The sequence below is a fragment of the Haemorhous mexicanus genome, chromosome 15 (genome assembly GCF_027477595.1).
Source record: "Haemorhous mexicanus isolate bHaeMex1 chromosome 15, bHaeMex1.pri, whole genome shotgun sequence".
Lineage (NCBI taxonomy): Eukaryota > Metazoa > Chordata > Aves > Passeriformes > Fringillidae > Haemorhous > Haemorhous mexicanus.
In genome coordinates this window covers 3,971,177-3,996,145 of record NC_082355.1, presented here as the reverse complement: position 1 = coordinate 3,996,145, position 24,969 = coordinate 3,971,177, and the positions used below count along the sequence as shown (strand labels likewise).

General features: G+C 42.7%; 1 protein-coding gene across 2 annotated transcripts in view; it reads right to left on the bottom strand.

Annotated features, from left to right (window-relative positions):
• Window positions 1–4,383: 4,383 nt before the first annotated feature.
• RNF145 (ring finger protein 145) overlaps window positions 4,384–24,969 on the bottom strand; it is a 44,663-nt gene continuing 24,077 nt past the window's right edge. For both annotated transcript variants that reach the window (XM_059859978.1, XM_059859979.1), the window contains exons 4-11: window positions 21,943–22,034; window positions 16,879–17,114; window positions 13,209–13,384; window positions 11,512–11,652; window positions 10,290–10,472; window positions 8,551–8,698; window positions 7,518–7,874; window positions 4,384–6,000 (exon numbers count right to left, since the gene is read on the bottom strand). In XM_059859978.1, coding sequence (XP_059715961.1) covers window positions 5,572–6,000; window positions 7,518–7,874; window positions 8,551–8,698; window positions 10,290–10,472; window positions 11,512–11,652; window positions 13,209–13,384; window positions 16,879–17,114; window positions 21,943–22,034 — 1,762 coding nt within the window. In that variant the 3' untranslated portion in view covers window positions 4,384–5,571. The remainder of the gene's footprint in view (window positions 6,001–7,517; window positions 7,875–8,550; window positions 8,699–10,289; window positions 10,473–11,511; window positions 11,653–13,208; window positions 13,385–16,878; window positions 17,115–21,942; window positions 22,035–24,969) is intronic.

The window sequence follows — 24,969 nt, the reverse complement described above, 5'->3', positions numbered from 1 at the left end:
GTGTTTTCTGCTGAGAACAGGCCCGTTTTGGGGTGAAAATGTTTCTGACAGCATCAATGCACCCTCCCTGCCATGTGAGACAGCTGGGCACAGGGAAGGCACAGCCCAGAGCCCCCCAGCTAACAAGGAGCTGACACACTCACTTAAAAATCAATATTTTAGCACATAATGAAGAATTCTAGCAATACTCCACCATTGTGTTTGAGGTTCTCCCCCACAGATTGTTTCCTTCCACTTGTACTGGTGCAGATCCTTACCAGCCTTTGACCATATCAGCTGCACCCCAAACTCAGCCACATCCTTGCAAGGATTTTTATCTCAAAAACAAGATGTATTTTAGCAGGTTACAATTTTTCATTTTTCTTTACTTATCAACACGTGCTTTCTAACACGGAGGGCTTTTGAGAAATTAATTTCCATCTGAAAACAAACAAGGGCTGAAACTGTTTACAAAGGAACCCATCTTTCAAGGACATTTCCTTTTAAATTGCACAATGTGGCTCTTAGCAAGGAAAATAAATAAAACTTAATCTCTCTGCATTCCAGCTGGCATTTTTTCCCCAAGCCTAGAAGGGAACAATCAATTTAAAGAAAACTTAGATTATGGTCAATTAAGAAACTGTATATAATTCCATTTATAAATACCAGATACCTATTCAATTGATTATTTTAATCCAATTAAGTCAGTTTTTACATTTTAAAATTCCTAGGAATGAAGTAATTTATCCACATTGCAGACCTGGGCTTTTCACATCTGTTGCTGCAAAATTCTGCAGCTCGTCTGGTCTTTGGCTGTGCTGTTAGCTGAGAGTGTTTCAGCTACCAGATTTATTTAAGGATGTGGATTGTAAGCCTCCAGGAAATGGCAACTACTGGGGAAATTTGTGTCTAATTACTTGTAGCACAAAGAAATCTTTTTTTCCTTTTTTTTTTTTTAATTTGGGTTGGTTATTTATTTAAATTATTTTTCTGCCATGATTTCTCTCTTTAACCAGGATGGTCTCCCTTAGGTTTTTGTGTCAGATGTTCTCTGATTGTTGTTTAATGAGCTGGCAGCACCCAGCCCCTGCTTCTCCCCTTCCCAGCCTCCCTTTTCCTCCTGACTCTGCCATCTTCATCCTCCTCTTCTCTGCCAGGGAAAAGGAGAAGGAAAAACCCCCTGGAAAACAACCTATGGGCTTCTGGGGAAGCTGTGGAGAGCTCACCAAGTCTAGCAGGCAAGCTTTGTCTCTAAAAGTGGGGTTTTGACAGAATAACCAATACCTTAGAGCCACAGAATCATTTGCTGCGTGGTTTATCAGCTGGATTACAATTCTTTTTGTGAAAAGGGATGGAATTTCCCTGGCCAGGCTCTCCACACTGGCACTCAGCAGGACAGCACCAAGGAGAGAAGCCATCACACCTGGGTGTCTAGCAGGATCCAGGGAGTAAAATATCCATAACTAAGAGAAACAGGCATTGTCAAAAAGAAAACTGTTATCTCCGGGGTGTGGGGCTCTGAGCTGTGACCTCTAATGTGGCTGCACATGCATGTCACAAAAATGGGGACCAGCAATACTGCCACACTCAGCGTTGTAACATGAAGAAAAATGGAGTTCAAGGTTGCATTGACTGACAACTTCATGCCAGCAAAGCCAAAGAGATTAGTGGGGAAATGTATTTGTCAATCTTTCCCACAAATGTTTTTGTGGGGTGACATCACAGGCGAGGCTCAGAATGAGCAATCAGGGACAGCAGCTCCAGGCACTGCAGAGACTGAAAAGCTGAAAAATTAAAACGTCTCTTCATACAAATTTAACATGCAGGAGGAAAAAAGCCAGCACCAATCTCTGGCCACCTCCACAGCCCTCCTGGGAGCAGCACAGACCTGCAGAGGGCCATGGATTGCTCCTTCTTGAGACCTTCCAGCCCTGCACTCTGCACCATCCTGCTGGCTCCAAACCAGGGAGGCTCCTGCCCTGACCCAAACAAAATCCAGTGACATCAGAGCCACCCCCAATTGGTTCCTGTCATTCTGAATGTTTCCCCAAAACCAGAAAATGCTTCAAATGGCCAGTTCTTCCAAAAATGTGTGTGTGCGACAGGGGAGGCTTACACACTGATATCATTATTCTTGTATTTGTATTTTATTTGCCAGAGAAAATCTGAATTTTGTACCAATTGAATTCAAACTCCTTGACTCTCCCTGCCAGTTAGGAAAAATGTACAAGTCTGTTCTCATTCAGACAGTTTAAGCCCAATTATTTTTGTCTATATTAGAAAACTATTAAGGCAACTTAGAAATTTAATTCAATCAGGAAAAAGGAGACTCCAAAAGTTTTGAAGAGATTTTCCCATGGTGGAAAACCTTGTGCATTTCAAGAACTCTCAGCCTTGGCATAAATGAAGTGTTTCACTAGGAACAAGGAAGGAAACAGATTCCTCTGCTGCAAAACTGCCAGAAACCAAAGGAGCTGAGAGCAATGCAGCTCAAAGAGAGGCTTTCAAATCAAACCCCTCACCACAGACTTGTTTCTCGCCTCATGGAGTCATCCCACCTTGTGTAAATCCATTTATTTCCCTGAGCCCAGAGCTGGGACAGCTGATAGGACTGACTAGACACACACCACCACACCATGTGATCAGCACTCCTATTTCCAACAAAAAACCAACCAGCCATAAAATCCCCAACTGTTCCCATTATATCACCTAGCTGGAAGCATCTTTTTGAGTCCAAATGTTCATCAATCACACCACCATCATGAGTCCACATGAAAACGATTTCAAGCCTCAGCCTACAGTTACACCCTGACCATAAACACTCCAAAAGCATTTTTTTCCCACTTACTCATGCACAGCTGCAGAGAAATAGAAAATCAACTCAAAGCAGTGTCCAAGAGGGAGTTCTGCACCAGACAGAGCACAGAGGTCAGGAGTGTTCACCCAGATGCTCTACAGAGCACTGAGACAGACAGTTCATTTCATTCTTAACCTCCCTGCTCCTCCAGAGCAGCCTTCTCTCTTTTCCTTCTGTTCAAGTTTATTTCTCCTGCAAGATCTAAGCTGGCCTCAGTTTTGGCAGTTCTCACTTCATCCCTGAACTTCCTGACCTGCAAGATATGGCCTGCTTGGCTTATCAGTATTTATTTCCCACCCACCCCCATTCTTTGCAGGCATATTTTTAAGTTTCTCCTAAAGCTAGCTATCCCTAGTTTTCAGAAAATGGTATCCTGCCAGCATTTCTGAGTTGCCAAAACCCAAAAATGGAGCAAAAAAAATGAACACACACACCACTTCCTTTAAATTTTCCAGTCCAGATTTTACCAACCAGTTTGCTGTGCTTCATCCACCCTGCAGCACTGGACACGCTCCACCTCACTTTGCTCTTACAACTCTTTATAAAGAGTTGGCACCTCATGGAGGTAACTCACCTTTCAAGCCCTGTTCCTGTGCCTCTCTCTGCTCCCCTTCCTCTCCTTTCCCTCTTTAAGGTACCATTTTTTCAGTAGGAAGAGCATCAGAGCTGTTTTCATGCCCCTCTTTGCAGGGTGCAGGACTCCCTGAGCCTCCACGTCTTGCAGCACCTTCTCCAGCACAGAACAGTCACTTTTGGGTCACTCCAGTGGGAACACTGCAGCATCTTTTCCTGAAAGATCACAAACCTTCCTGGTCTGCCAGGCTCCCTTCCAGTGCCACTTCCACGTTTCCATCCTGTAATCCTGGCAGGCAGCTGTTTGTTGAACCTGCTGCTGGCCTCTTGATTCCCAAGGAGCCTCCAGGTGCACTCACCTACATTGCTGGAAATCCACAGTCCTTTCTACAGCTCTGGCATTACCAATTAGCTGTGAATAATTCAGGTTATAAATTGAAAAGGCCATGGCCAAAAGGCTCCTTGGCATCAGCAGGGAAAGCAAACCTCAGGGGGTTGTTACCTTTTCGATGCCACTTCCTGCATTTATGAAAATGATGTGACAGTGTGGGATAGGGATGGACCCATGGTTCCTTCCTGCCCTCTGCCCCCAGGTGATCCCACAGGTGAGTTCCTCTCCCTCCCTTCTGATTAATAGACAAGAAAACAAAATTGAGATACAGAAGCAGAAGATGGTGTAGCTGATGTTCCCATCCTGTCAGGGGGAAGAAATAGATTTGGGGTTTGTTTGGGGCTCAGTAGCAGCAGGCACAGCATCCAGGAGCAAATGTGCCTTTGAGTTCAGCATTGGCCAAGATCTGGTGACAGGAACAGGGGAGAGCAAGAGGCACCACCAGGATACAGAGCACTGAAATGGAAATGGGGGAGAACACAGGCCCAGGGAGTTTCATTCATCAGGGGAAACAGAGGGCTGTCACCCAAATCTCTCAATACGTACTTACGGAGTTTCAGTGCAAGAATCACATAACCAGGTGTAAAAATCTTCAAAGGTAATTTATTAAGACATTCAGCTATGTCTGTCAGTCTACATCCAAATTTACTACTAAAAATAAAACAGTATCACATTTCACATTAGGAATACCGACTTTGAAAAACACTTGAGTCAAGCCTATCGTATAAATAAGTGACTAATTTCTCTTCATATCAAAATTCACATAAAAAAATTGCCTGCCCCCTACTCCCGCCTATTTCCCCACCCCAGCCCCTTGTTCTACTTGAAGCCATGATGAATGTAAAAATTTAAGTATGGACATGTCCTTGTCAAAGAAAAAAAGGTGCAAACCTATTAACAGCTTTTAAAAGTGGCATTTGCGGAGTCTGATCATACACAATAATGTACTCATTCCCAAAGTGCAAATATCGCCAGAGTTTAATACTGCTTTAATTCAGCTGCAAGGGTTAACATTACACAGCACAGTCCTGCAAGGCCTCTATCCGTGCCCTAAAACTCATCCCACTTTCCTCCTGCAGAGGTAAAGTGTTCATGAGAGCTTTAGTTTACTTCATGCAGCCCACACTGTGCCCATTATGAGCAAAAGTTTCATATACATCAAAATATTGACGACTCTGTCATAAAAGTCAAGAGTCACTATAGATTACATAAATTGAAATGCAACTGCCCCAAGAACACCCAAAGCATACACACGACGTATTAAGAGTGCTTCCACCTCCTGGTACAATCACTGCTGTTACATCTTTGATTTTTGCTTACGTGCCATAAAAAAATGTCAGCAACCAGAGCTGCCCATCTGCCAGAGACGGGCAACTCACGGCCCCTAAAGCCCCTCAGGAGCTGGGACATGGCTCTGTGCAACTCCTCTCCCTGACCACAACCAAGGCAGCCTCCTGTCCCTCTGGCCACAACGTCTCACAGACCCCTCACTCCTCTCACCCCTCACCTACATCTTGAAAACACTCTAGCACTGCTACTTATTCCCAGACATCCTTCCTATGCCCGCAGTTCAGAGAGCTTCTGGAGTCATTTCTACTACATCTCACTGGAGTTACCACTACCAAGCAGCCCATAAAAATCAGCATGGGAGATTACATTTTGACCAGCATTAATAGCTACACTTCTTTCACAGCTGTGGAAGGACTGGTTTTCTTCTGAGTCAAACGTGGATCTCTGAATTGTGTTTGATCCCACATCATCCTCTGTAGCCTCAGAGCTGGACACAAACCCCCAGATCTCGAGCAGAGCACCCCTCTGGGGCTGCAATGAGTTCTGCAGCACAGGCTGCTCCCTGGCTGGCCTCACAGGGGCTGCTGTCACTGTCCATGCTGTGACACCCCCCCGGGTGGGCAGAGGCCTCGGGGCTCTCGTGTCCATCGTGGCCCCTGCTCGGGCTGTCCTTCACACTTGGCCTCTGCTCACATTCAGCACCAGGCTCAGCTGCCTCTCCAGGCCTGGTGTTTTGCTCTGCACTAGGATTTGGTTGCTGCACTGGCTCTGGTCCCAGTCCTGGGAGCTGTGAAGGGCTCTTCAGTTGGCAGTGGCACAGAGGGCAGGTTTCTTGCACGTACAGCCATTTCTTAAGACAACCCGCATGAAAAAAATGGCTACATGGAGTGATTACAGCAGTTTTCATATCCTGAAAGACACAAAAAAAAAAAAAAGGAAAAAAAAAGAAATACAGTATTATTTGTAATCTCATTCCTCTCCTCTCACCTCATGCATCTAATGGGTTCACCAGGCACAGAAGAGACAGAAGCAGTCCACAGACAAGACAGGGAACGATCCTTCCTTCACACCCACAATGTTTCATATGAGGAGCAGCTGAGGGAGCTGGGAGGGCTCAGCCTGAAAAAAGGAGGCTCAGGGGGGACCTTCTGGCTCTGCACAATTCCCTGACAGGAGGGGACAGGGACAGCCAGGTGGGCTGAGTCTCTTCTCTCAGTGATCAAGCAACAGGACAAGAGGAAATGTCCTCAAGCTGCAGCAGGGGAGGTTTGTTCTGGGCATCAGTAAGATTTCTTCACTGAAAAGGTTCTCAGGCATTGGAGAGGAGGTGGTGGAGTCACTGTCCCTGGAGGTGTCCAAGGAAGGCCTGGACATGGCATTCAGTGCCATGGGGATCAGCCACAGGCTGGACTCGATCTTGGAGTCTTTTCCAGCCTTAATGATTCTCTGATACACACACAACTCAAATACAGGCCAGGTCTTGCTTGATTACAGGCATTAAAAATGAGGCAAAAAAACCTTTGTTTGCAAGATATTATTAAAAATGACCTTTTCAGGATGAGAATCACAGGATTGGTTGGCTCAAGAAACAATCATGCAACTCAAAACAGCACAATGACAGATACAACATGTAACAACACTAGAAATGAAGTGACACCATGAACTCTGCCAGCTGAGACCCACATAATACTAGTCTGGTGCTTTGAACACTGTCATTCAATCTGGCAGTTTTACTTTTCAAAGAATTTCTATCAAGTTTGGAGCCAATCCAATCCCACTCTTAACTGCACACTACTAATGTCAGGGTGATTCTTTCACTGTCACACATAACTACAATTTCTATTCAAGAGTAAGAGACTTTGGAGCTGGAAGTGTGATAAAGATATTACTTTCAGCATTAATGTCTAAGGTCCTTACATCTGCTGGCTCATGTTAGCAAGACCCTTAACCTTTTGATAATTAGGTTTCTGCTACAAAACTGACACTGCACATGAAGCAGCAATGTCTGCAGAGACTGAGCTGCTTCTACAGAACAGTAACAAATCAGCTACCAAGAACATGTTGTCTTTCACTAACAAAATCCTCCAGTAATGAAGAAAGGAAACATTTTCTGCTACTACTGAGACCAGCTCAACCCAAACATGAGAGGTGTCAAAGCAGCTTAAGGACAGAGTCTGCTGTGTAACTGGAGAAAAAAAAACAAAAGGCAGTTTAAGCACATCCAAGCTCTTCATTCCTAAGAATTATCTTGGTGACAGCACTCCAAATCAATCTGCACAAAGCAGAAAACTGGGTGATTCCAGTAACTTACTGAGTTCAGTATTATTCATTACACATAATTCAAGGCACTTATTTTATTAGCTGAAGACTGAACTTAGTCTGGGGGTATTTCCACTTGAGCCAATCCTTTGACACTCCCATTCCTACCTGGTAGCAGATGGCACAGATGTCATTGTGCTGCTCCAGCTGCTCCTTCGTGGCCACAGGCAGAGATTTTATCTTATTCACAGCGTCTCTGCGAAGGAGGAAACTCTTCCAGCCCAGCTGGGCCCGCAGCCACACGTTGTAGTAGGAGTGGATGAAGATGATGACGGAGCCCATGACAGTCCACTCTCCAAAGATGGTTTCTGAGACTCCATAGGCCACCACACACAGAGCCACCAGGAACTCCAGCAGTCGGTAGGTGCCGTTCACGTAGTAGATCACATCATCCATGTTCTCCACTGGCTCCTTCCTGAACTCCTCCACCATGAACAGAACATAAATGAAGAGGGTCCCAAGCACCTGTAACACAGTGCAAGACCATGAGCTCAGCTTTCTGAACTGAAGCTTGAGTCAGTGCTGGCTACCGAGCTCTGTCCACACAACGCTCCTAAGCTGGACAGAGGGCAAGCCCAGAGTAGTGGAATTGTTGCTGAACTTCAAGACAAATAATAGTTGCTCTCTCTTGCAAGGCATTTAAGCTTGTTCCCAAGTACTTCCACTTCTTCACCCTCCTGAGTCCAGAACACAGCTGAGTTGATTAAACAAGAGCGCTGAGCATTTTAAGGGGCAATTTAAAAAAATTAATAATAAAAGGCCCAAGTAATAACAAATACTTATAGTAGAAAACATTCCCTCTGTTTACACTACTGTGTTTCAAACACCAAATTGATGTCAAAGAGTTATAGCTAAGAAATGACACATAAATGAGTACTCTGGGAAAAAACCTTTTTACTATGATAGTTACACACCCTCAAAAGCCTTTTGGCTTTACAATTTGTAGTAGACTTCCATTCACCTCTGTTCTCAGCCCACCCAGGAGCTCCTCAGCCTCAGATACGGGACACAGAGAGAGATTTTTTATCACCCCTTGTAATTCTGCCCTTCTCTCATCCCTGCTCTTTTCTCATCATGTATTTTCCCCCTTAGAATAACAGGATCACAGATAATGCAGGGCTTCACAGGGCTGATTTCTTACCTGAAGAGAGGTTAGAATACTGCTGGAGATAATAATCAACAGCCAGAAGTCCATGTGGAAAAACTGACAAATCATGTAGGCCATGTACGCGGGGAACACGAGTAAGAACAGACAGAGGCTGACTGCTCGGAAGTGCTTCCACAGACTCCTGCAAAACAACACAATAGGTTTTTATTTTTCAAGTCAGATTTGAGTGTCAGAATAAGAATTGAATGACTGCTGGATGTAGGCACGTTAGATAATTGCTCAAGGCTTTAGCTGGTTGAAAGGAGTTGCTGTTTTACTTGGGCACAGTCTCATTCCCAGTTTGCACAGATGCCTACAACTGTGGAAAGTTCCCTCTCATCTGACCTTCGCTGTTTTCAATAGAATGACAAAAATTATGGGCAAAATAAGTACTTGAGATACTGAATGTTACAGATGGAAGTCCATTAAAATAAATTATTAAATGTGTAACTGTTTGGACACCTCTCTAAACAAACAAGTGGTCTCCAAATTAAATAATTCTTGCTACTTTTCTTCATGTCTTTGCCAATATGTGTGGGGCAAAGCTGCATCCTTTCATCACCAGATTTAACCCTGATGCCTTTAGAAGTATATTCCCCAATTCAGGGGTCACTAAAGAAGAAATGTAGCAGGACTTGAACATTTATCTCTGCCAGTCCTTACTCTGCTCCTATCACCTACTTCTTCCTAATCTCCTCCCCAGCCTAAACACACCATCAATCTTTTTACAGCCATCCGTTTGTGAAGGCTTTCAGAATATCTCCAGTAATTTACTATACTACCTCTACTTGTTTCTCAGGTTGTATTTTAACCTCACTTAGCTCTGGAGATGAGGTACAGAAAAAGCCAAACCATTTGGAGGCACAGGACAGCAGCACAAACTGATTAATTCAATACAGTCTGAAGGAACATCAGAGTCACTTTGAGGTCTGCAGTTTTGTGTCTGTGGGTGAGGGAGGAAGAGAGAGCTGAAGTGGAATTTGTCCTGTTTCTTGCTGATTTAGAACTCCCTGGGAGATTTGGCAGAAGAGTTAAAACTCGATATCCCCACAGTCTGCTTGTTTAAGCTGGGCAGATGCTCCTATCCTGGCTCTACTCCCTTTCCCTCTGTTTCTATCCTGGAAGTTAACTTGCTGCACACAGAACACCTCTAAACTAAACAAACTCTACACATAAACCAACCCCTGTTCATTTCTTCACAGGTTACATAAAGGGAAAAGACAAATGCAATTGACAAAGAACAGAACAGATTAATATGAGAACACCAGGTAGCACCAATACAGCTCTTCAAAACACAAATGAAACTGAACAATCCCACACAACCCAAATATGTGGGACACTATGGCAAACCTTACACCTGTTATTTTGATCATTTTGGGATCAAAAAAAAAAAAGGTTTTACAATACCTAACACAAGGTCACTCCTAGAAACTTCCCACCCTCAATAGCTGTGTGAGATCACTGCTTTAGAGGGAAACTCACCCAACTGCAGAGGAGGTTAAAAAAAACCATTCTGCAAACCCACACAATGGAGTGTGGGTGGGGAGAGTACAGTCCTGGATTTGCTTAACTGGAACCACAAAACTAGAGAACTTGGAGTAGAAAAGAAATCTGCACACAGAAAAAAAAAAAAACCAAGGCAACTTTACAAGTACTAAAAGCCATCAATTACTAGTTTATCACCTCCTAAAAGAACATTGAGTAACTCTCAGTTTAGGAAACCAGTCTCTTACTTGTCCCTCGAGGCTCCCAATGCCAAGACAATGGGATCAGCAATTTCCAGCATGGACTGAAGGATGGATGCCACCACAATGAAAAGAATAATACTGAGCAGGAACGCCCGATGCACAACTTGGAGCTCAATCAAACCTGTCTGCACAGCCAGGATCAGGAGTGTGACTCCTTCAGTCATCCCCCTGCAGATCAACACAGTCAAAAAACAAACTATCACATCTCTGTGTCAATGCTGGTTCAAAAGTACATCTAGAAACACCAGGAAATAAACTGCCTGCTTCTGTCACAACCTTTCATATGTCACTGGTTTTAGGTTTCACTGGTGTCCCTTGGAAAGCTTTAACCAGGGAGGGATGTTTTCAGAAATGCTGAAGTGCTGGGCTTATGAATAAGCAGATTTTGCTCCTGACAAGCAGCAGTTGGGCTACATCCAGCTCAGACACTACCCAGCACAAACCATTTTAAGGACCCAGTTTAGGCAAATTACCAATTTTGCCATTTTTCAGTTTATTCCCCCTGTACCTAAACCAAATACAGCTATCCACTCCTTTCTGTCTTGGAACCTCAGAGTGATCTTAATCCCTCTGAGGATCACCACAACTATTTGATGCAAAAAGATGTTTTTATATAGGTTACTCTTATGCAGCCCAAATTTATACCCCTTTGGCTTCTACATCTTGGAAACCAAAATGTAAAACATTCTTTTGCAAATGGTCCCAAGTGTCTACAGAGAGTTATGGGCTGGAGTAACAGGAAAGGCAGTGTCAGGATCCCAATTTCACATCAGACAAGTTGAGACAAGCCTGAGAAAAAGCATTTTGGCTATTTCCCATAACAATTTACAAGCAATCCATACAATGCTGTGTTTTAAATCTCACAGATTAGTAATGTTTCATACGTGATTAGAGGGGACATGAGGAAATGAAAATACAAAGTGTTTATATTATGCAAGCATGTGAAAATTTTTCAGTGACTCATGAAAATAGAAGAGATTGTAAATCCCAAGTAACAGCCCTGAATTTGTGCAGAAATGAACCATCTACCAAGAATTCTGTGACAAATATTTTAACTTCAAATCTTTTCAATGCACACACAAACTGGCATTAAAAAAACCTGTTAAAAGGTCAAGAGTCAAAAAACTGCAATGCCTCCCCTGTATTTTTATATAAATCCCATTTCTATCTGTTTCTTTTCAGACCCTAGGCACAAGGAGGCACTTACCTGTTCATAGCAGGATCGTTCATGAACGCTCGGTAACCCTGCAGGTAAAACTTGCAGAGAGTCAGAACTCCCAGAGCAACAAAAGAGACTGTGAAGACCAATCCCAGCAGTGAGTATGGAGTGCTACAGCATTCGGCAATACTGCCAGGAGAGAGAGGCAAAGGAACAAAAAGAAAAGGTTAAAACTACTGTGATGAGTTCTCCCCCTGTCCTGTTAACTGTGCAAGCTGGTTTTAAAGCAAAATTGAAAATTGGACTGGTTTAATGAAAATGTTAGAAGTTCTACACTGCCATTAAGCCTTCCAATAAAAGAAAAAATGAGTGGATTTTATTACTTCTTTCCAAGATATAAGTTGATTGCAGCTCCCCCTTGGAGGCAGGGCTGTGCTGTGACATCCCTGCAGTCCCCTCAGCACAGGGCCACGTGGTGGCACTGTCCTGCTGCTGCTGGGGTTCGGAGCCACAGGCCAGCCCAGAGCTGTTTTGCCACAAATAGGAGAAGTATAACAATTTGATGTAGGAATAAACTCAACTTCAAGGAAAAGGACTGCTTCTCCTCAACTGTAACAAAAGTAAAATTGCAGAAGAAATGAACTGGAAGAAAAATTTCAGACCCCAGTGGTTTAGTTAACAAGCAGGAATATAGTCAGTTCTTCTGCATAATGCAGGGTGACATCATAAGCGATTTCAATACTATATGCAGTATAAATCCTTGGCATTTCTCCTTAATGATAATTAATTTTGACAGCTTACAGGATGGCACCATAGACAGATACAGCAAGGCAAGAAAAAGCCCATGAACTGGAAAGTCTGACTGGAAAAGTTAGAATCAAACAGCAGAACTAATGATGTATGATCCCTAAAGACTCTGTCCTGTGCTAGCTGGCTGTGTTTAGACAACTATTACCCCTCTTTTCCCCATCCCACTATGGCACTGTACCTATCTGGACTAACCCAACTTCTGCAGCACACCCAGCTCCTCTCTGCCCTGCATTCCTGCTCCCTCTGTATGGACAAAAGCTGCAAAAGGCATGTAGGTTCCAGCCAGGAGACTCCTCAAATGCAGCCTCTCAGTAACAGCACCAACACAGATCTCTATCCTTTATATTACAATCTTTAAACTTCATGGCCTATAAAACCTTTTTATGTTTTTAGAAAGCTTTTACAAATCCAGTATCTTTCTGACCTTTACACCTCTGCCCCATTAACCACTGGGCTCAAAAGCTGCTTTGGGAGTTGGGTGCTTTGGCTGCTTGGATGAACTCAAGAATGTGCCCCCCACCCCAGAATGATGAAAGCAAGACATCCAAAGCTCAGAAAGCAACACGATCATGAATAAGATATCAGATGGACTGAACTTCAGCTGAAATAGCTCAGACTTAAAACAAATTAATATACTGAATACAACTTCTGGACCAAAGCTCTAATTATGGCTACTCCTTCCTCAAAGGAATACTTTGCTTTCTTTGGGAGCTCTCCCACACTTCTATTAATGTCTGCCCTGAATGGGATCCATGCCTTTGCAGGACAAGCCTAACAGAGTTTATATGCATGGTCACTGCAATAAGGACAAATACTTGCTGGGTATCCAAGTGCAATAAAGCCAATACCCACATCTCATCTCTAAAAGAGCACAGCTACTCATTTCAGAAGACAGTTCAAACAGAAAACCAACTATCTGCAGGCTCCTGAATTACCTGGTCAAGAAAAGGAAGAGGAGCCTCTCTCTGGAGGCAGGCTGGTCCCGTGTACTGAAATAGGAATAGATCTGAAGAGCAAATAAGACGAGCCAGAACACCATGAAAAGCACTGGGACCACCAGCTGGTTCCACAGAGACATACCCAGCGCCAGGAGCCCATACACCTCCACCACCTGGGAAGACACAAAAAGACAATTTGTTATTGAGTCACAGCACTTGGGACTTGATAACAAAAGGCAAGTCAACAATACAGTCACAAGGAAGGCAAGGATCATCCCCATGACATCAATCACCCCACAGGAAGAGAGGAGGTGCATCAAAGTACTGTTTGTGACAAAGGAGAGCTCAGGTTCAGCAGTGACATTTCCAGTCTGTCTGGCAGGAGGCAGAAGTACCTGACTCCAGCAGCAAACCCTCAGACCAGCTCAATGTCCCTTCCTACAAACACCTGGCTTGGAGCTGCTCCCTGCAGCCCACTCACAGCTGGAGGGATGAGGACATGTGGCTCAGGGTCATGTCAGCCCCTCAGATCCTCTTGCCCAGTTTAAGTCACAGCAATGCTGTTTTCTCTGTAGCTACTGCCGAGTCACTGCACACATCAGACACTGAAATGAGTCATACCATTAAAAAAGTAGTAAATCTACTTTGCTGACCTGTTTTTAAGGAAAAACCTAACCCCCCCCACACACACATTTTATGCTTAAGTATCTCAAAAGGATCACACACCTATCCACCAAGTGTTTTGAAATTCATGCTTAAGACTTATATTGGAAGACTCTGAAGCTCAAAGTACTTCCTTTGCATTGCAAAGACTAAGTTGCAATCATTTCCAAGATGCTGGAACTTCATATAGCTGGACTTGGGTCAAAAGGAAACTGCTCATAACTATTAATTCTTCATCACCTGCTTCCCACAATGCCATAGAATCCATCATGGCAAGGAAATTTTCAGAAATGCTAAAAAAAGCTGACAAGCATGAGGGATATGACACTCACAGGACCTGCTGCAGCACTGGGGCTGATGGACAAGCAATATGCTGCTGGCAGGGACACAGTGCCAAGCTCCTGCTTTGCTCACAGACTTGTCAAGGAAGTGCACCTGCCCTCAGGAGACTCCCCTGGCCTGGAAGCAAGGCAAGCAATCCTGTGCAGTTCCTGGCACAGTGCTCCACCACACTGGAAAAGGGTCATGCTACACTCATAATGCAGATTCATCACCGTGAGACATTTCTGGCATCTTCAGCTGCAAACAGGAGGCCAAGGTTCTGGGCCTGCTTTTAAATTATAGCCCTGGGCACAGCCTAACATACACACAAACACAAAAAGCTGCCCTGGTCCACTTGTTAGGGCTCTCAGGAAATGCTCCTGGTGTTTAACAACCCAGTACTCACTAAGTTTTGACACTGATATCAAACCTGCAGTCAAATTCAGCCTAAAATAGCTGGATTTGTGGGTAAACTCATAATCACCAGGACAGCACTGAAAACCAACAACTGCTCAGAGCTACAGCAATGGAAATACAAGCTCAAAAATATTCCAGTTGGAATGGCAATATCGTCCTCTGGAATAAACATCTAGGCTTGATTTGTAGCAGAGTTACTACCAGTGGCATGAACACACCATGAGCTGATGCTTTTTCTGCTGTTTCAGCAACACAAGCAAAGAGCAGCAAGTTCTTAAAAAACAAAAATCCCAGGTTTTGCCAGTACAATGTGAAAACCACTCACAACTATTCACTGCAACTCTTATTACATGTATTTAGAAAAGCAACATTCAACATTCTTATAAAGCCAGTGCCACATTACAAATTTTCTGCCATTTTTTCTGTATTCCCAAGGGAAAAACACTTTATGCCCTCTGCATGATCAGTGTCCAAAGGCCAGGGATACAAGGAATACCTCCTCAGGATTATTGCAACACAGCCTGGCAGGGAAACACTTGAAATACTGGGACAGGGCAGGGGAGAGACAAGCAATTCTAGAGATCAGGAGACTTGGGAAACATAAGTATTTAAAACTCAATTCTGACAAACAAACAAAAAATCAGTAAGAAACAACTATTTTTCCTCTTCAACCTGGAATGTATTTGCAATTAAAACATTTTTAAGATTTTTAAGTGTTTTAAACACGTCTAATAAAAAATAGATACAGGTCTCAAATCCACATCTAATCTGAACTTGACTTCAGGGAGCCAACCTGTGCATCCATTCATGTACATGGAAAATGGAAGTGCTGGTTCCAACCTTTTGGAAGGCTTTGACCTGTGCAGACATGCAACTGTTTTACCCCACATGTTGCCACTCATCCCAGTAAGCATGGTATTTCTATTCTCACTGGAAAACAGGATATTGAAGCTTTGCCAGTCAGCTCCCAACTTAATTTTTAAACCAGCAAATCTACAAGCCAGGGGAGGCTTTGATTGGATATCAGGAAAAATTTCTTCATTGAGAGGGTGGTCAGGAATCGGAAGGGGCTGTCCAGGGCAGTGGTGGAGTCACCTTCTCTGGATGGATTTAAAAGATATACAAATGTGGCACTAAGGGACATGTCTGAGTGGTTGGACTTGATGAGCTCAGAGTTCTTTTCCAACCTAAACAAATCTGTGATTCCATGAATGAGGTCAGACCAGTGCTAGGTGCTGTACAAACACAGAAGGATAATCCTGCTCTTAAAACCAACTACATACAAAATAAATAACCAGACACCAATGATCAACATGACAGGCTGAGACCTTGGCACAGCACATACCTCCTGTTGCCAAGTTTTTGTTTGTATATGACAGATATGACAGCAAACAAGAACTTTATAGAAGGCTTCAAAAGAGCTTAACAAGTTAGTTTTCAGACTGCTTATGGACTGAAGAGCAGAAGGCAAAAAAACCCCAGTGCCTTGGTTTGAGAAAAAATCTAGGCAGTGATAAAAGCTGAAAGAGTGGCTCAGTCAAATACCAAGCAAGCATCCATCTTTTTATATTGAAATATACAGAAGGATGTATATATTACATATATATATATATATATACACACACACACACACACATATATATATATGTAAGATAAAAATACAGCAGTGAGAAAGTGTCCTTTGCACTAAACATTTATCAGATGTCAAAGCATTAAGAAAATGGACACGTCAGATCAGTCTTCTTGTTTGAGGTCTCGGTAATGTTGCTGCTCCTCCAAAGCAAATACCACTGACTTTTCAAATCAATGATTATTAGACTCAAAATCAGCTTCAACATCTCTCACAATTTACCACTTCTATAATTACAAACACTTTTCATACAGAAAGTGTTTCTTTAAATAAACAGCAACTACAATGAATGCCCAGGGATTACCTTCCTCACTTAATAAGGCTGTAAATAAATTCCAGTGTGATGCAATCTTGTTTTTTAGCCTGGATTTGGGAAGGAATAAGCAAAGGCCAAGCAAAGTGGCCATGCTCAGCTGGCCAGCAGCATAATTCAGGCTTGTGTCTTAACTGCTCACCCATTCAAAACTAACATAAATTAAAGAAAGAAGATGCTATGGATAGGAGCTTATTTGGTTGGCTAAGAAAGGATGAGTTAGCACACAAACACAGGTGCACAGAAGATAGCTAAAGTGTTTTTTTTTACTTTTTCCTGCATAAAAGGCTCAGAAAACAGAATGGCTGCATCCACCATCCTACCTGGACAAGCTCTCTGTACGCAGATTTCGCCAAGTTATAGGGCACCAGAAGATTGGATGCCAGGAAGTAGAGAACTTCCAATCCGGTGAAAATCATGGCGAATTTGTTGATGATGACGATGGTCTCGAGCGGGACGAGGCAGAGCCGAGCCAGCAGAGGGAGCATGTGCGCGGAGAAGAGCCAGATCTGCTTGGTCTTCATGACGCAGGAGCAGAGCGTGCACACCACCAGCTGCCCTGGAAACGCGACACAGCAGTTCAGAATCAAGCTGATTATCCCCTTCAGGAAAAAGCGTATTTTTAATACGTTATCTTTCCAGAACACCGTTATCAGCATCCAGCATATTATGACGGGTCTAACTAGGACATCTCTGTTATGAAACCAGGCTCCTCTCCGTGTCTTTTGCTGGGTCACTAAAGCTACCCTTTCCAAAATGCTTTCACTTCCCAGATTAGCCAGCTGTAAAGCCAAAACACATGCAGAATCAGATTAATAAAGCCCCAGGAATAAATCATACAGAGGGTAACTCAACAAGCCAGCCCTCTTTTTCCTCATCACCCCCAGCTCAGCTGAAATCCCATCAGTATTTGTACACACAGCAGCTTTTTTGAAGCCCAGGTACAGTATTTCATCCTGACCTACACAAAAAAGCAATCAGAGGTCCCAAATGGCTTTTAGAGCAACAATATTTACACTGTCAAGAGGAATTACTGACCAAGAACAGCAACAAGAGAACAGCCAGGTCAGCAGCTGAGACTTCAATAATTTCATAACGCCCTGAGGCAGTTGCTCAGAAAGATCATTGAAGCTTGCAAGTGACAGATAATTAACAACTAAATTCTCCTTAATAGCTGGTGGGGACACAAGCATGAGCACATCTCCCCCACACACCCACAGATCTGGAGGGTGGTATTTCTGAAGCACTAAGACCACTTCAGTATAACTGCTCCCTTCAGAGACACTGAAGTGGTACCCTCGATCCCAGAGGAAACTGAAAGGGGAAAAATGCACATTGCCTGGACAAGAACAATCCTCACTCATCATTTTGCAGTAAGGAAGATATTTATGGCATATTATTTGAAATTTATGGCACATTATTTGAAAACAGACCCTTCTTCACCATCTATGTTAATTTATATCCAAATGCCACAATACGTGGCACTAAGTTCAAGTGCTAATGCCCTGGTTTGGAACTACCTCCATGCTGCATTTCGTAACTTTCCCTGAAACCAGGAGCTGGATTTAGGAAAAGAGAGGAACCAGACCAAGGCCTGTAACATCTCTAGGTCAGCATGAGCTCCATGTGCTCACATAAGCTCACTGACCTTGTAAGCCCTTCTGGATGGGCTGGGGAGGGAAGCTCCCAGAGGACAAACAGCAGTACCAGGGTTTTGCTTTCACTCTGCCAAGCTCCCCTACCTAGGGAAGGACTTCTGCTTTCAAAATAACTGCAACTGAGCTGAAAGCAATCGCTAATCTCTACTATTTAAGCATACAAAGTTCTCCCTTCTTCACACTGTCCTCTTTCAAGGTAAATTCCAACTGTCAATTTATAGATGTATTTCTGAATTAGCAGATGACTCTGCAGAAGCACCCCTGCTCTCAGCACGACACTATCAGCATACTGGGTCTTCTGAGCCTCCCAGAAAGTTACTCTACTCATCTCTTTAAACGTTCAGCAGACTCCAGCTCTGAAGCATTCTCCCTCTGCTTTGTTGTTCTCTGCCCACACACACATTGCTACAATCCTATTTAAGACACCACCAGCTCACTGCTGTGCTGTCATATTCAGGAGCCTGGCAGGCAGCTTGCGAGGATTTCTGCGACTCACGGTAACTAAGGCAACTCAGCTTCACAAAGGGACACAAACACCAGCATCCAATGTGTTCTTCAGCATTTAATAAGAGTGCTGTCATCTGAAATCAAATACTGCAACAGCACCACATTAAACAATCCAGTGCTCTCTGGGATGACTCTGGAGCTCTCTGATCACAAATTAGTTCATTCTCAGTAAACAACAGAACCTGCTTTCCACCAACAGCCATGTGTGGAGTGTGCTGTTCATCCCTGCTCAGCTCTGGCCTTCCCACCCTTTTAGTTTAAACACTTGTCAAAAGTTACTTGTCATGGAAAGGAGAATTGTACACACCATCAAAGGAAATACGTGGAGCACTTTTTCTGGAGGCTCCAACCTCGTCCCTGAAGTGTGCACCTTGTCAGTTCTCAACTCCTGCAGCAAAGGCATGAATGTCTCCAATGGAGCTTTGAGTGATGGTACTTCCCATTTTAAAGTGAGGTAGCAGCACCTTAGTTCAGGACAGACAATCTCTCTCTGCAGTAAATCACACTTTATCTGCAGGTGGGGCTGCACAGCATCAGTCATCAATGTCGCACAGCAGGATCAGCCAGAGAAAGTAACCTAACATCAAATCACAGATTTTAACACTCAAGGTATCTGCTATGACTATCAAATCCAGGTGAATGTTTGCACCCTGTAAACTGAAATGCTGTGGCCTGAAAACTGACAGACACAGCTAATGAACCCAACAGCTGTAACACCCCTGGAAGACACCAACCAGGGTCCTCTGCTAGGGAATGAAGCAATAAGGAAGAAACCCACTGTGTGAACTTCCTGCCCATTCTTTTTCCTTCCCCAAACCCCCACAGATGCATTAAGCATTGCTGACAGGTAGCCAGAGCCTCTCAGCTCACAAGCTAATGGAAAATGTTCAACAAGAAAGCTGACATGGTACAGCCACTTGGAGTAGAGAAGCATCTTTGTTTCATTCACAGTTTTAGAAAGCTGATGTTACCAAACTCCCTGACTACATCAGTGACTTAGTCAAAAACAAGGTATCCTAAAGCTAATATAACACTCCATTATTGTGCCATAAGAAAAAGCAAGTCTTCAAGGTAGCATCACTTGCAAAACCACACAGCAGCTTTGAAAAGTTCATAGATGATGTGCTCCAAAGTGGCTCACTCATCCAAGAGGCCATCTCCAAAGACATTTATTTCTCCCATCCAGCACTAAGGAACACATTATTATCCCTAGACAATTGTCATCAGACTGAGTTAAATGCAGGGAAGAAATGACTGAGAGATCCCATTCAGAAAGCATTAATGAATAAAAGCATTAACAAAGGTTACTTCTGTGAACCAACTGATATTGTACATCATTCCCTTAATTCTGACCAGAACTTCAGGAACCAGAGCTGTACCACTAGCACCATCATTCCATTCCCTCATGCACCTGCTTTGGTGCCTGCCAGCAGTGCTGCAGCACAACACCCTGTCAGAATGTGTGAGAAAAAGATGGAGCAAAGCACCTGTACATTCATTTTGCTGTGAAGATGACACCACTCAGTGCTGTGTATTCCTGAAACTCCAGTGAATAAACAACCTTGTATACAACAAATCAAAACATTTCGTATTTATACAAAACACTGTCAAGCCTCGAAGACCACTTTCACAAGTCTTCCCCAAAGATGAGTGCTTGTCATCAAGACCAAAATTATATTTTCAAGTTGGCTTTGAAAGAATAAGAAAAATTAAGAATGGGGATATTGAATATGTTAACACATACACATTTGCTAGTCCAGTCACAAGCACCTATTTCTGAAAAACAATTACAGTAAGGGGACACTTTAGTCTGGTACCCACTACAACCCAAAACTGTATTGAGTAAAACCATTATCTTTTTCTCACTTGTTTTTAGTGCATATTAAAACCTAGATGCAGCATGCTGGGTTTGACTCTTGGTTTAGTTTTCAAGTGATACTGAATGACACAATGCCTCCTGATCTCTTCCTGCCCAGGCCTGCACGATGCTTCATGAGGGATTCTGTTTTATCACAGAACCCTGCACTGCACCTGGGAGAGATTCACAGGACTAATTACAAACATTTTCTCCTAAAAAAACATACCAGAAGCTTTAGCTGTACTTTGGCATCATTTGACAAGACAGGAAAGTACACCTAGACATTCAAAAGAGAGAGGAAACTATATCTAAATAATCTTTCATTGAAAATTACCAGTGTTACTTCTATTAAAAATATTAAAATCAAAGACAAATGCCACATTTCAAAGTCAGAATGCAGGCAAACAGGACATGGGTAAATTCTGTCAGACCTAACATACTGTAAAGTGGTAAACCCATTTTTATCTGCCAGTAGCAGCTGCAAGTAAACAGAGAGCAGCTGAGTTTTGCCAACAGTAGTACATGGCTGACTAAATCTGTCAATAATCTGATGAAAACCATGGATCTTAGTGAAAGGAATTAAGGAAGATTTTTCTTGCAAGCTTGTCTCAGGCTTCATTTTAAAATACACATGGGGGGTGTGTGTGTATGTGTATTCCAGTATCCTCTCAGGAGAACATATGGTTTGGTGTAGCAACCTTAACACTGAATTTATTCTCTTCCAGTCAAAGTTCAAAGGGTAAGGAAAGACTCTGGAAAATCCAACTCTTCATTATTTATTAGGGATTTTTAGGTAGGAAAGTCATCTCTGCCATTAATCAAACAATTTAAATGTGTTTGACTTGTTACTCCTTAACTCTTTAATTAGAAATATCCTCAGGACTCTGTAAGAAAACCAGTAGCCTGTAGTCCCACACTCACACCCATCAATGTGTTTCATCAGATTTTGTAAGAGAATGACATTGTTTAGCTATAAGAGCAATGAAGAATTTATGTGTACAACACCTGAACTGATAAAAACACTACAAATGCACATAACTATTGAAATTTCTACAGTACTTTCCACAAAAAGGTTATTATAGACACTCCAGTTGTTCTGAATCAGACTGCACAGTCTGAAAATAGCAGAGGTAGAGCATAACAAACAGACCTGGAAACTATTTCAGAGCTGCAAGTATGGGGTATTGGTAAATCAGTGGCACAGAAAAAGCCAGGCAGGATACAGCTGTCCTCCCATGCCTCTTGCATATTAGTAAGAATCACAACAAGGTAAAGTGATAGAAAGGATTTGAAACAAAGAGGTAAAACATCCATAGGTTCCAATGAAGAGAACTAGAGCTCTCTCAATTATTTGAAGCACTTACCTACTAAAGCAGTCATGAAACGGTTCATGGAGAGAGGCTCCAAGTACATTGGTCCTTCATAGCCTGATTCCAGTTCGCTCCTCACATAATCCCTAAAAACAAACACCCACAAACTATTATGATCCATCTGATTCAGACAAGAAGCAATTTATTCATTCCACATATATGTAACTTCAGTGTACATCAGAGCCAATTAACTAAACTGCAAAAAGCAATATTAACACTGCTGTTCCAGCAGCCGAGCTGATGGAAGGATCCAGCTGAGGCATGACTTAAGCAAGAGCAGAATTATCTGTAATTAGACTCACTGGCAGAGCTGTAAAAATCCTTTGGGACATCTAAGCTGTTCTTCAGAGCGTGGCCTGAAAACTGCTTATTGACAAAGCCTCTTAGGCACCATTCCATTTTTAAGTATCCTTATTAAGTGTTTTTCTTCCTAACAATAATTTCTTTTCCCACAGCAACGTGTGAAAAAAAATTTGAGAGCTTGACAGAGAGATCTTCCAATTCAATGCTTATAGTATTTCACACTTAAGTTCTTTACATTCAATTAAAAGATAAGTATGAAGGAAAAGCAATAGTTATGGAGTAGAGTCAGGAACAGAGCTGCTACACTGCCCTATTGTCCAACACAGTTTAAAAGTTTTGTTCTATCCTACCAGATACCCACAAACCAATAAAAACACTATTGACAGACACAGTAAGAGAGCCTGAAGATCTGTAATTCTCCTCAGAAAAGGTGGGCTAGGAGGGTGGGCTCTGGCAAGCAAAGTGAAAGGTAAGAACCTGAGGACCCCTGGGCAGTTTTCTGTTGTTGCTGGTCATTCATTGGCTCTGCCCTTGAGTAGGCTAACACATGAACAGAACTCAAATATGAACCTCACACTAAGAGCAAGCACTTCACACCTTCAGGAGCTGATCCTGGACCAGCACAGCAGGAATTCTGCAGTGGCTCCTTCATCTGCCATCAGACAGCAGGCAATACTCCTGACCTTCCACATCCAGCCCATTTTTCTGTCATGCCCTGTGACCCTTCCTGCTCCACTCCAGGGCACCACCAGCTCTGGCATCAGCAGCACAAAGCCCCTGAGTTTGTTTCTGGCTGATCCTGTCCAGGACTCACATCTACCTGCATCACATCCTGGGAATGCCAGACAAACACACTTGGTCTGACCCCGTGTGGAGCTCGCAGTCTGTTTGCTCGAGGGGCAATTCAGTTATTCTGTGTTTATTTTTATCACTGAGGCCAGCCACACTTGCTGGGAGCAGATGCAGACAAAGCACAGCAAAACAGGACTGGAAACTACAGCCAATACAAGAAGTGCTCTTTTTATTTTAGTGCAGAAACAGATGCAATTTAGTGCTACTGGGACCATTCACTTCTCCCCAGAAATGTGAGAATATATACCCTGCTCCTAGGATTAACTTGCTACCCCAAGCAAAGGTATTCACATTTCCACTTACAAAAAATCTCTGGAATTCAAGATATAAATCTCAAAGTACTAAAACAAACACTTCAAAGTCTGTTCTTCATAGCTGACAACACTGCCTACTCAGAGCAGCTTTTCAAGTGTCATAGTATATGTGAGGTATGTTGAAATGAGTTCTTTAGACTGCAACCTACAATTAAAAGCACATGAGGACTGAAAAGGCACCTAAAATGACAATCCTAGACAGAAATCTTCCTTCTGTTCTCCAGGTATAGCTAACCACAAGTGCTTTTTTTCCACCTTCCCAAATCCATAAGGTTGTAATACTTTGGACAAAGGGTTGTTTTTATTTATTTTCATCATATGGACCAGGAGAAAGCACTTTCTGAAAGCATCACCAACACAAAGAGGATAATCCATCAGTTACAGAAGAGAGAAAAAAATAACAGCCCTTTCCAGATGCTGGAGATGGCTTTTTGTCTTAGCAATATCATGCTCCATCCTCAAATTTTGGCTGGAAACATTTGCTATTTCTAAAAGGCTGGAAGGAAAGCAGTGCAGACATCAAGTTTCTTCTATATTTGTTAGGAAACAGGTTATAAAATCATCCAGGATACAAAGTGCAGCAAGATGACCTTACACAACTTAGCCAAGAGACACGAACAAAGCTGCACTTAGAGTTGCATCTTCAACACCAGAACGTGCTTGGAGATGACCCAAATTTCCTCAAGCTGCATTTCCTGCTGTTGTCTGATTCAGTCATCTGCACAGAGGTCTGCACTTGGCTGAATTCTCTAAGTAACTCTTAATTATAACTGAGTTTTAGGCCCACCAGTTCGGAGAAGCAATGTTTTAAGATCTCCTAAATTTTTTAAACAGTATTTTTAGCTGATGGCTGAATGAGGAAAGTGAAAGCAATGATTCTCCTATTACCAGTACAAACACAAGGATCTTTTGGCACAGACACCAATCAGAAGATGCCTCAAACAGCTGCAGTGCCATACAAGATGCTGAAAAAAGCAAGTGCCTGCACTCAATTTTGATCAATTAAAACCGTATTAATCTCCAGCTTTTACATTTGAGGATTGTTCACTTTACTGCAGCAGTGTAAGAAAACAAGAATGCTAAAATCTTTACTTACTAGTTAATGAAATGACTGAAACTACATTACTTTGGAAAATTAGAATTTAAGAATAAACCTTAGATCAGATTGCCTGCTGTTCATTCTGCACATTCATTCCCAGCCTCATTTAATCCAACTGCTGGCCTGTTAACAGGTACCCATGGACAGTCATGACTAAATTGCTCCAAAGGTGATCATTTTTCACATGTGATCGTTTCTTTGTTACTGAAGTACAAAAAGGTCTTCCATTACTAAAAATATGCTTTATAATTGACTGACATAAGGTACAGTGGTTATCTGACCTAACTGACTCATATTGCTGACATTTACTTTGGGTGATTAATCTGCACTGTCAACATCAAACACACTCTCATAGGTTTCTAATGTCTACAGACAACCTTAAAATTAAGTGTATTTTAAGTTTGTCCAGAAGAAACAATTCAGTCTCTTGCTCCCACCCTTCTCATTTTAAGC